The 12,220-nt window shown below is 38.0% G+C and overlaps 1 protein-coding gene across 2 annotated transcripts in view; it reads right to left on the minus strand.

Annotated features, from left to right (window-relative positions):
• mgarpa (mitochondria localized glutamic acid rich protein a) overlaps positions 1-12,220 on the minus strand; it is a 67,812-nt gene that overhangs the window by 15,331 nt on the left and 40,261 nt on the right. The window contains exons 5-6 of one of the 2 annotated variants that reach the window (XM_051928245.1): positions 2,393-2,578; positions 1,001-1,024 (exon numbers count right to left, since the gene is read on the minus strand). In XM_051928245.1, coding sequence (XP_051784205.1) covers positions 1,001-1,024; positions 2,393-2,578 — 210 coding nt within the window. The remainder of the gene's footprint in view (positions 1-1,000; positions 1,025-2,392; positions 2,579-12,220) is intronic. The other variant, XM_051928247.1, reaches the window with a different exon arrangement.

The following is a 12,220-nucleotide window of genomic DNA, read 5'->3' on the forward strand; positions in this document are numbered from 1 at the left end:
AACAGTTCTCCTATACAAAACACTGACAAACTAAAATTACTTATAGCAAATATGGTCCATCATTTATTTCTGAAGACCAACAGTGGACTTCAAGACAAAATGTGTACCCACCAATGCCATGCAGGCCAACAAGGATTCAGATATGCACTATAGCCTCAAAGGTGAGAAAGACTGATAACTAATAACAAAGATGGCTTCACATCTGGGTGATAAAGCAACTGACCAATTCCTAAATAAATTGCCAGTGAGCACATTAGACTAAAAGTGCTTTTCATGATTTGAGAGTTTACTTATGGGGGCTGCATGGTGGTGCTTGAGTACAGACTGTTGCCTCACTGCGTTCAGATCCTGGAACCTCAACTGTCTGTTTGGAATTTACAATGTTTCCTGTGTTTATATGTATTTCCCTCAAATAAACTGATTTTATGCCACATGGCAAAAGTGGGCATTGCTAGAGTAACAATACTGTCACATGCACACAACATGAAATACTTTCCTGCATGTCCAACTAATATGTTGCAACTCAATGACCGCAGTGATAAAATGTGTGCTAGGTTATTTGGTGACTCTACACTGAACCAGTGTGAGTATGTCTGCGTTGACTCTGTGATGAAGTGATGTGGGTCCAGTACGCTTTCTTGACTTGAACCAAATGCTGCTAAAACAGACTCCAGTTCTCTGCATTCACACAACCTAATAGGCAGATACAGAATAATGGATGGATGTAATGGTTTTGTACCTGGTATATTCTTTCCAAGATAAACTATGGCAAGATGGAATTAGTATTTGTGGGACCTATAGATTGCTAAGTTACAGGAGAGAGGTGGTCAAATAAAAAAATGTAATAGCAGACAGAGAGAGAGCGAGTGGGAGAAAACTTGAAAGAGGGAGAAGAGAGGGCTTTTGGTGAGGAAAGTGGGCTAACGTCATCCAGGGCATATAGTAAATAGCACAAATCTAGCTTCAATTTGTTTGCCAACTGTGATGTTATTGTACTCACCCAGTTCTCCATCTGCTGCAGGTTCTAAACAGATAAATGCATAATGAATGTATTGGACAGATTCCTTAATTAATAATGTGAGAACAGAAGTTTATAATTACACTTTACAGAAAGCCTTTATCTCCTATCCCTTGCTGACAACCAAGTTATGTTTGGATTTAATAAGACATAGATCAGTGTTTTTCCACCAGTATGCCATTGAAATAATAGTGTGGCACACTTGGGTCTGAACCTGAGAGGGGCAAGCTCCTCAGGTGGTCAAGACCCGTCTAAGGATGACAGGACTACTTGGAAAAGCTGGCATAAAAGCAGCTCTGTGATTGTGATGTTGCAGGCACAGCAGATGCATCTCCTGGCTGCTAGAGTCCATCTGCCTGGGTGTGTGATCACCAGTGAGTCTCACGGGGCCAGTGGATACTGGGCATACAAGTTGCCTCTGAGGCAGAGAGGGTTGGGGCAAAGTGATAAAGCTGCTGGGAGCTACCAGCAAAGCACTCGCTAAGTGCTTTGTCTGCAAACACTTATCTCTGAGCTGGTTAGGAAACACTGACATTGATAATATATACTGTAGTATATATTGTACTGTAAATGGGATATCAGGTCAGGACTAGTACTGCTGCCAACAGATGGTGCTATATCACTGGGAGAGTGCCTTTTGTGACTGTAAACAGCTAGCTACACACAGTAGATGTGTTTACATGTGCCTCAAAAACCAAAATGCCATATAAACCCTTATTTTGGTTAGAGAAACTGGGCTATTAGCCTCTAAGACACCTAGTCAAAAGAGGTAGATTTGTGATACTGTAATCTAATTATGTGGCCATGTAAACCCTTAACCATGTTAAGGTTATGGAATTTGTAGTCTTCGCATGTCCACTGCTCTCTGTTCACCTGCTCATGTGTTACCAGTAGCTTCACACACACTTTGAGCAGCCATGGGTAGAAGCGTCCACAAAATAATTTGGCAATTGAATTATTCCTTCTCCTAGCTGAAGTAGTCTGTCTTAATGTTCCTGAAATCACTAAATTTCTGTTGATGAGCTGAATGTACAGTGCTAAACTCACCAACACAATCTTGAGAGCAGTAGGGCAACACATTAAAGGTAATGTGCATTACGTATTCCACTTACTTCTAGAGCTTTTTTAAAAAGTCAGATTCCCCCCACTGAGGACACATAAATACAGTATCTATCTATCTATCTCTCTATCTATCTATGTTCCTTGTGTTTTCCCTTGCTTATTTGTTTTAACAAACCAGTCTTTTTTATAATTTTGGCCTGATTTACATTTACTCTGGGTTCAGGAGAGTGCATGCATCATTTTCTCTTCCTCTCTCTAGCTGTTAGTATATACTACATAAATAAAGCATATAAAATATATATTGTTACCTACCTTTTCTTTCCTGGGTAGCATCTTCAGCTAAATATTGGCCGACAGACATATTGCAGTTGTCCAAAGGTGGCGATACCACTGGGTCTTCAGAAGTGGCCAAGGGCTCCTCCTCCTTTAGGACTGCTTCAGAATTAACTGAAGTGTCTTCAGTAATTTCTGGAAATGGAATGGCTTCTATAGTAGGTTCTGCAATAAAGAAGCATTTTAGAATTGCTACAAGTCAATAAGCAGACTGTCCCATTAAAGTGGATTTTTTAAAATGGTTATCATGTACTCAGCCTTTGCTTTTTACTTAGTGGGTGCAACACAGGAGCCTGTTCCTACTTTTTAAGTGTTACTGCATGTTGAAAAAAAAACAAAACTTAAATAATACCCACTTCACAGACAGTTTTAAACCATAAAACATGTATTTCTCATGACCAATACTAAAGGGGAAGACAAGTCATGGTACGGTTTTTGATCACCAGAAACTGAATAACATTTTCAGAGATGTTTTTGCAGAACAACATTTAGGGACATTTACACAAGAAACTCACCTCATTTTGTAATTATAATAATATTGCTTCTAGAGCAGGGGTCTCCAACCTTTTTTCCCCTGAGAGCTACATTTACAAAATGAAAATGGCCGAGAGCTACTCATGTTTTCTAACATTTATTCTCATAGCTTATTTCAACCCAAGCAAACTGAATAAGCTTGTTTTGCCTGAACATTTACAAAATGTTGGTGTCCACAACTGACATTTTGCATTAGAACATCACAAAAAAATATTTAGTTCACCTGCAAGTGCATTTTGTATGTCTGTATGCATTTTCTAGTGTATCTCACTATTGAATTAAAACATGAATGCTGTCAAAACAAAACAATGCAATTACAAATACACAGATATTACTTATTCATTTGTCATTTTGTTACATGTCACTGTTTCACTTCACAAGAGTATTCTCATGTCCAGTTGCATGTGTGATGTGTTTTTTAGTTAGTCAGATGACTGGCACTGCATGGAGTCAACAAGAGAGGTGTATGGTGGAGTGTAGCCACTGAGGTTCATTCTTATGGAGTCATTTAAATGTTCATCTGTCAGTCTTGTGCTGAACTTTGATTTCATGACATTCATGTCAGAAAAGGCAGACTCTCAGAGGTTATGTAGACCCAAATAAAGCAGACATTTTCAGAGCTGCTTGGTGAAGATTCTACTAGCTTTTCTCTACATTCATAATGGCTAACACAGTACAACACCCTAGTGCTACAGACTACTGCTTTGGATTAGTTTTTCCTATTGTTAATATTATTTTAATGTTATGCCTTCATTATGTTGTTCGCAGCAATGATGTTCCTTTGCCAGTCACGTGGTCACCAGAGCTCACACATTAGAACCACTGAGACAAAAAATCCAATTCAGTTTAACAAGCTTGCCGATTCTGTTCCACCTAGATTCTCAGAAATAACATCAAGATTTGAAGGTTCCTCGCCACGTGATGTCATTAACCTTACCTTTAGAAAGCTTTCAACTTGCTTATTTTTCATCTGCTTATTTTATTGAAGATAAAACTTTTGTTTTCAAATATTTTTGTATTAGGAGGACATAGACCAGAGATCAAGTAATTTGGATTTTGACTTTTGGTTAGCATTTTGTAGGTTTGGAATATTGTATCTCTATTTTTTTATTATTATTATTATTTTGACCCCTGCCTGTTTTTTAACTATTCTTTGTCTTTCTCATTCAATCTGTTTTCATTGCCCAGTCCTTCTAATTTAGCCTTTATTTTGACTGTACTTGTTCCAACAGTCGTAACCTTAATTCAGTACTTAGACCTCAATTAGTCAAAATTTAATATTAACCAAAGCTCTTTGCCAACCAGTAAAATATTTTCTGTCCTCTTAAAAAGATAAATGTACTTGCCTTTTAAATGTGTACTAATGAAGCAATTCGTTTTTCAAATGTTTCCACCATTGAACATTAATAGACGGCAGCCTGCTTCTATCAGAAGAGGCCTGGTTCATGTGGATGAATTGATTAGAAAGTGCCTAAGGTGTCCTAGTATCCCATCTTGTCTATTATTAAACCACAACAGAATGTCTAATGCTGCTGAATTTCTGAGAGGCACTCATACATTGTGATCACATCAGCTTTTGGTAGTATAACACCTCTTGCACCTTGAATAAAGTTTTTCTAAAAATATACCACTCCATTGTCATAAATTAAATGAAAATGTAATTAAACCATAAATGCATGAAACTGTGAAGAGTAGCAGACAAAATTTATCGGTCATTTTTCATTTACATACATACCTATGATAAAGTTGAACTGATAAATTACACACAAATAATATTAAAATACATTGTACATTTTTATACTTGTTCTCTCTCTCTCTTGAATGAACAGGATTCTGACATTTTAGCTTAACCCTCAAGGGACAATCGAGCAATGAAAAATATCTTGTACACATACACACAGTTTAAACACATTTTTACATTTATTTTTAAAAAAATATCTTAGCCTATTGTGGCTACCCGTCCTGGATATGACGTTAATCTGCATCCAGCCCTGCAAGTAGGCCCTCCAACCTACAGGGAAAAACATGGGGGTTGGTGGCAGAATTGGCATTCCACCCACCATAAAAAACCTCACACTGGTTCCACTCCATCTGAACTAGTGTGGGGCTGAGGTGTCACCTGCCACATGGCTGCACTCGGGTCCTAATCTGGGGTCCTGAGTTGGTTTGTCACATGGTGTGTGTGGCAATGCGCTGTATCAGTGCATGTTCCTAACCTCCTCCTCCTCCTCCTCCTATTGTGGGTACTCACTGGCTTCTCCATCCTTCATTGTTTTCACTGATGGGAAACACTTGATGGCTTCTCTTAGGCTTTGAAAAACTATCAGCATCACTACATGTACTTTGGCACTTTTGGGCTATTATTAAGGAAAATTAAGGGTTATTTTCATAATAACGTGATCCAAGATGGCTATTGGCATTAAGCAAGTGCCTGAACTATAACACCTCTTATTGGGAGGACCTCCAAGAGATTAGTGCTCAATCAAAAAAAAATATTTAGTAGGGAAAAGATTCAGGTCTGAACTCCTTGTTTTGCTTTGACTTATGATTTTGATAAGTGATTTGTTTTTGGTAAAATGATAATCCTCGTAACAGACCCCTGTTTTGATTCTGGCCTTTTTTTTTTCCAAATCCCCAAAAGAAAATGTTAACGAATCTCTGCCGCTCTTTACAAATGAAATAAAACATCATGGCCAACTGGACTCTACTTTGTCAAATTTAAACATAGCACCTTTACCCAGTATATAAAATATCCTGTTGTAATTGGGGGTCCCATTTGGGCTATAATGTCAGCTGAACACTGTAGTCTTGCTCTGGTGTTATCTAATATAATAAATTATCTAATACAAATGCTGTCGATTAGGATCTCTAGATTTCTAAAGTAGACAAATTGCAAGATACATGTCAAGGGAATATTTTAGATGGGATTAAATAAATAAATAAATACGCAAATAAACACAGTAAATGTATTGTGAAATGTGACAATAAATAAATAAAAAACATAATGATACGTGAGCAGAGATGATTAAATGTGTTGTGAAATTTGTTTTTGTTGCCTATTTCTTTAGGTATTTATTTGATTTTTCCTTCATTTATTTATTTCATGGACAACAGAACCACTCATTGGCAGTCATTATGAACTCATGTCTGAACAAGGCACATCTCTTTAGACCTTCTAACCACTTACTAATACGTTTGCTCAGTTACCTGGTCATATTTTGGTTCTTTTTATTTTATTTCCTGGTAAAACTCCCTATGGTTAAACATGGCTCACCCTGTTGTGCCCCAAATCTTTGTTAATTTCTCTCTTTTTATTACAACTATTACTATTAATTAATTTACATAAATTGCCTTTGAGCACAATCAAATCTACATGCTTCAAAAACTAGTGTAATTATCTTATATTTTTAATAGATGCTTTCACGGTGAGCTTGGATTTATATCAACCGGCAAAACATTATCCAAATCCACTCAATACAAACCCACTGGTAAAGCGTGTACACTTAGACATACCTTATTCCCACAAACACTCCACTGTGTCCCCTGGATCAAGTGTAGTGATTCACAGAACAGTAAAGGTTTTAACGCTAAGGATCAAAAGATGAAATGCAGCCAAATTCAGAACCAAAAGTCAAGCCAATCAGCTGCTAGTCAAAAATTAAGGTACCAAAAACGAGAGCACAGTTCAAAAGCCAGGAAGGTAATTATTACAAAATGAATTGCACGCTAACACAAGGATTATTTGCAAAACTCAGATGAAAGGGCAGCATGGTGGCACAGTGGTAGCGCTGCTGCCTCGCAGTAAGGAGACCTGAGTTCACTTCCTGGGTCCTCCCTGTGTGGAGTTTGCATGTTCTCCCCGTGTCTACGTGGGTTTCCTCCGGGTGCTCCAGTTTCCTCCCAAAGACATGCAGGTTAGGTGCATTGGTGATCCTAAATTGTCCTTGGTGTGTGTGTGTCTGAGCTGGCGCCCTGCCCAGAATTTGTTCCTTCCTTGCGCCCTATGTTGGCTGGGATTGGCTCCAGCAGACCCCCGTGACCCTGTGTTAGGATGTAGCGGGTTGGAAAATGAGTGACTAACTCAGATGAAAACATGGCTGACAGTTCTGACCTTTAAACCCGTCGCATTAACGTCATATATCGCAACCTCCTCAACCGCATCACCAGCAACCGGAAATGAGACTCACAAAATAATGGCACCCATATAGAAAACAAGATGACACTGTAGCAAAATGCTATCATTTTTTTACTTTCTCAAAACGTCTTGTAATAGATAGATGTTATTTTCACAATCATGGAGTTCTGAAACCCCAAAAAATATGCATACTTTGGTTAAAACAGTTCAGGAAGACCCACAAAGAAATTAATAAAAACTACTGATCATAACATCATGCTTATCAGTTTCTGGGGTACATTACATCTTCCAGAATTGACTTTTGAACATGTATGGGGTTTTGGAATTATTTTCTCATGTTGTTTCATAGACAGTGATACAAATCATATCAACAGTTAATGCCATTCTCGTCCTAGCCCAGCAAACTAGTCAGACAAACCACAGCAGGACTATGAGAACAAATACTGTTAAGGTTTCACCGTTTCTTCCAGGCTCCTCAGCGTGTCTTATTTTCTTTATCCTGCCTAGACACTGTGCTCAACTGGCAGACATCTTAGAATGGTCACTGAACACCACACAGCATAATAAGGACACTGTTCGTTTTAAACTACACATCACATTTTCAAGATTAACTTTTGTTATATTCTTTAACATTATGACTACATAATAATATGAATAAATATGATCGCAGTAAACTCATCTCATAATTAATAACGCCACTACTTCTTGAGGAGGCTGAAACTGGCTCTACTCTGACCTCCTATTACAAGTGTGTGGTAGAGAGCATCCTCACCTCGTGTATTACAGTTTGGTACAGCAGCTGCTTGGCCGCAGACGGGAGAGCACTGCAACACGTCGAAAAGTCTGCACAGCAGATCATTGGCAGCAGCCTACCCACTATTGAAGACATTGACACCAACCAGCAGGTACAAAAGCAAAGCCCCCTCCATTATGGAAGATGTCACTCATCCTGCCCATGGACTGTTTGCCCCCTTCCCATCAGGCAGGAGACTGCACATTTTACATCAGGGGTGTCCAACTCTAGTCCTGGTGAGCCGCAGTGGCTGCAGATTTTCATTCTAACTCTTTTCCTAATCAGCGAGCAGTTTTCACTGCTAATTAACTCATTTTCCCTTCATTTTAATAGCCCTGCTTTTAAGGATTCAGTCCTCTGAATTGATTTGTTTCTTCATTAAATGGCAGCCAAACAGAAATGAGATGTAAAACGAGCCAACAGATGACCAGCTAAATTAGAACGTCAAACTCCAGCCAATGTCACTCCAACCAGTTTCTTAATGAGAAGCCACTTCTTGCTGTTAATTAATGCCGTTACTGAATATCATGACTTGTTGCTGCTCTCATTCTGCCACATCAGACTGTTGATATTGTTTTTTTCTAAGACCACGGTCAAGATGTTTTGGTGACCTGAGCAGACCAACATGACCGAAACCTTCACCATTCTTTATTTTCAGGTTAGCTGGTCATGTGGTGGCTTGTTTTGTGTCTCATTATTGTTTGGCTGCTCATTAAGGAAAAAGAAACAACTAAGGGGTCTGAGTCACGTCAATTAAAATGAAGGCAAAACAAGTTAATCAGCAGCAAAAATGGCTCACTAATTAAGAAGATGGTTAAAATGAAAATCTGCAGCCATTGCGGAGGTGGACACCCCTGGCTTACAGGATAGCACTACCAGATTGAGGAACAGCTTCTTCTTGGATGAATGAATACATCATCACTAAATCCGACTGTACACTCTGAGCAACTTAGACTTCACTTTGCATTTTGTTTCAGTAGTCTCAGTTACTAAATTATTTGCTGCTCCCTTTTTTACTTACTGCTAACTACTGGCATGCTGCAATAATACTTCTTTTAGCTATAGTTATCTTACTTATGTATAAATATTATTTCATTGTATTTTATTGTGTTTATCTCTTTTACCTTTATCACGAAGTTTTGGGGGTTAAGGGGCTACTTATAGGGTACTTTTTATTATGATTATTTTTTTGTATGGGATTATCATGGGCAGTGTTTAATTACCAGAATCGAAGTACCAATTTTAGTTTCTACATATGGATGTTGGAATGACAATAAAGATCCTTGATAAATTAAAGCTTTGTTGGCTTGTTCAGGGGGGACAGTGTTTCGCACTACTGCCTCATAGCTCCCTGAAAATCGATCCAAATCCCAGCCTGGAGGCTGTCTATTTGGGCTTCTCAGCACACATCAGTTCATAACATTGCCTCTAAAATAAAAAACAACAAAAGGTGCTACTGTATTAAGAACTTATCCAAATGAAATGACTCCAGGCATATTTAATCTGATCAGTTATTGCAGTGTATATGTACTTAAAAGATAAAAGTTGCTTTCAGTGTTTCTGCTGTCTTATTTACAAAACTTCTTTCAGTTAACCTTATCAGTGTATAACTTTTTAGAAAACACTGGCATTTAGATAAAGAATGTATTTGACTTTCTTAATATAGCTTTTACTGGGCTGACTTTCAAAGAGCTTAGCAATAAGAAATCACTCCCACAAAGATCTAGAGAGTGTGTATGCTTTCATTGGTTTGCATGACATGTCCAGTGTTTGCCTACGTAATTCATACTAAAGTTTTGGATGTATGTATTTGGTAGTCACAAGGATTGTGCCACCAGTCTGACTCCATGATTTAAACACAGATCACATACTTAGACTTGCTGCACTGATTTTTTGCTTCCTATTAAAAGTTTAGAAATATACAAATTCTTCTTAATAGAACAATTAATTATTTAATTTATGACTACTTGGCTCAGCCTTTGCTACCTAACTATGTCATCCTAGCCATTAGACAGCAGAAAACTTCTTTTGACTTAGAATTAATCCAGTTCTAATAAAGTGTAGCACCTGTGTATCAGAAAATTTACCCTGAATACTGACTGCACTTAAAATACAGTCCTATTGTAAATGTGTGCAAAGTAAAACTCATCTGGATATGGAGGTGAGCACATAAATGATACAATGGTATCCTGAAATGTTAAATTCTAATACAGAAATAGGGACAAAGTACCAGCCACAAAGGGTCAAAGGCCAATTGTATGAATTAAAGTATCCAGGTCTGCTTACACCTAATGATTTACTCTGATAGCGCAAGACCTTTCAGGTTTAGATGGATGCTTGGAAGGGGAGATGTTTACAGGAACTGGCTGTTGCTGTTATATTACAGCCTGAATGTGTGTATATTTTATGTTTTATTGTTGTTTTTGAATTTTTTTTTTATCTTGTCATTCCTGTTAAGTTTCTAATGCTGTGCACTTTGTGGCTGGTTCCCCTGGAGGCAGGACTACCCTGGTGTCACAGCTCCTGAGCCCTCCAGCTGGCTATTTAAAGCCTAGAATAAAGGAGCTCAGGCACCGTTTTCAACAAAGTTGACTGAATTTTTATTAAGTATTGCCAGTTCTCTGCTTTTTGCTAGTTTATTTTTATATTTTTTGCTACTATTTTTGAATTCAGATTTTTGGATTGTTCACCTTAGGACTGTCTGTTCCAACATTTTTTTTGTTATTTACGTATTTTGTTTAAATAACTAGTTTTCATGTATAAAGTATTCCTGGGGCATTTTAGTCCCAAGCCAGAGTTTTGCTTGGCACTTCCCCATTGTCAGGCCTTTCTGAAACATTACATATATTTTGAACTATATAAGCAGCTTTCCTATTTTTGGGGCCTGGCTAGGCTGAAGCCTGCTGTTCCACTTGGGAGTAAACTGGACTAAGTGAGCCTTTTCAGAATTTTTTTGCCCATTTTTGCCATGTTTAAGACTCCATTTCATAACAGTTATTCTGGCTATAATTCTCCATTCTTTATTTTGATACCTAACCAAGCAGATGTTACGAACATGAAACATGTGCTAATGTGTGTGGCGTACACTTGCACCATTACATTTGTGTTTGGGGAATCAATTTTTATTGAATGTTAAAGACAATTACAAAAATTATCCAGATTTCACAGCACCTCTCATACAGTTAAGGTAGGATGTGATATTTCCCATTTTAAATGTTCCACCAGATAGACACATTATTCAGTTAAATGGGAGGCACTCTGGCCTAGTAGCTAAGCCAATGGGATTTAAAGTACAAGGTCACTAGTTAGACCCCCTGCTACTTGACTCGCTGGGTCAGCCTCAACAAGTTACCTAATCTACCACTGTTCAAATTGTAAAGTGAATAAACACAATTTTTGATATGACTGGGGTTCATTTTAAATTATTTTACCATTTTCGTAAGGTTTAACAATTAATTCTGGATATAGCTTTTTGGGGCTGGAGAATCAATTTTTGACACATCTTAGCTTTGAAGCTGTTTTCTAATAGTTCTACATTTTTTACATCTTTTCCTGATGCTCTTTGTTTTCCTTTCCTTATGAAGCAACCCTTGTAGGACTGGTTGTATCACTGGACAAAAGGTCAGCACCATGCACTTCTTGGAATGTGTTTGCATGTAAACTTAAAGAATTATCTGTGTAGCCATTGTTAGTGTTCATTATTAGTGAACTGGCTTTGAGTTTTGGTTTAGCAGTTAGGACAGGCAGAAGAAAATACAGAATCTCAGTAACAACCGGTCAGGACTTCGGCTGTAAACTGATGCTTTGTAGCCTGTTTCTTTAAGAGAAGCTATTTGCATACCATTGTCAGGGTTACGTCCCTCATCTCTAGGGGCAGAGTCTCTGGGGTTGTGATCTTGACTTGATCAACAACCGGCATAAAAGTTCAGCCTTTCGCTAAAACTCCTTATTTTCATTTTGCTATTGTGTGCTTTCTTTTCTTGTATTGCCTGGTTACAACTTATTGCCTGTTATTTGACTTTGATTTTGCCTCTCGTCTGGGTTATGGTCGCTACTGTTTATTTATTTTTTTTCCTTTTGTCTTGGCCTTTTGCTGCTTCTTTTGGGCCTTAACTTGAAATATGCTCCAGGGGCATTGGCAAACAATTACAATAGCAGCAGCAATACAGCTGCACAGCTGCATAAAGCCTGACTGTGATTGCCAGGGCAGAAGTTTTCTTTCTTTTTAAATTGTTCTTCCCTTTCAGTCATTCTAATGTGTGTTCAGACCATAGTGTGCATGTAAATATATTTATTTAAAAGGCTTCTGTTAAAAGCCAAATTCCCACTGTGAAGAAATAAAGTG

This window comes from Erpetoichthys calabaricus, chromosome 5 (genome assembly GCF_900747795.2).
Source record: "Erpetoichthys calabaricus chromosome 5, fErpCal1.3, whole genome shotgun sequence".
In the NCBI taxonomy this organism is placed as follows: Eukaryota; Metazoa; Chordata; class Cladistia; order Polypteriformes; family Polypteridae; genus Erpetoichthys; species Erpetoichthys calabaricus.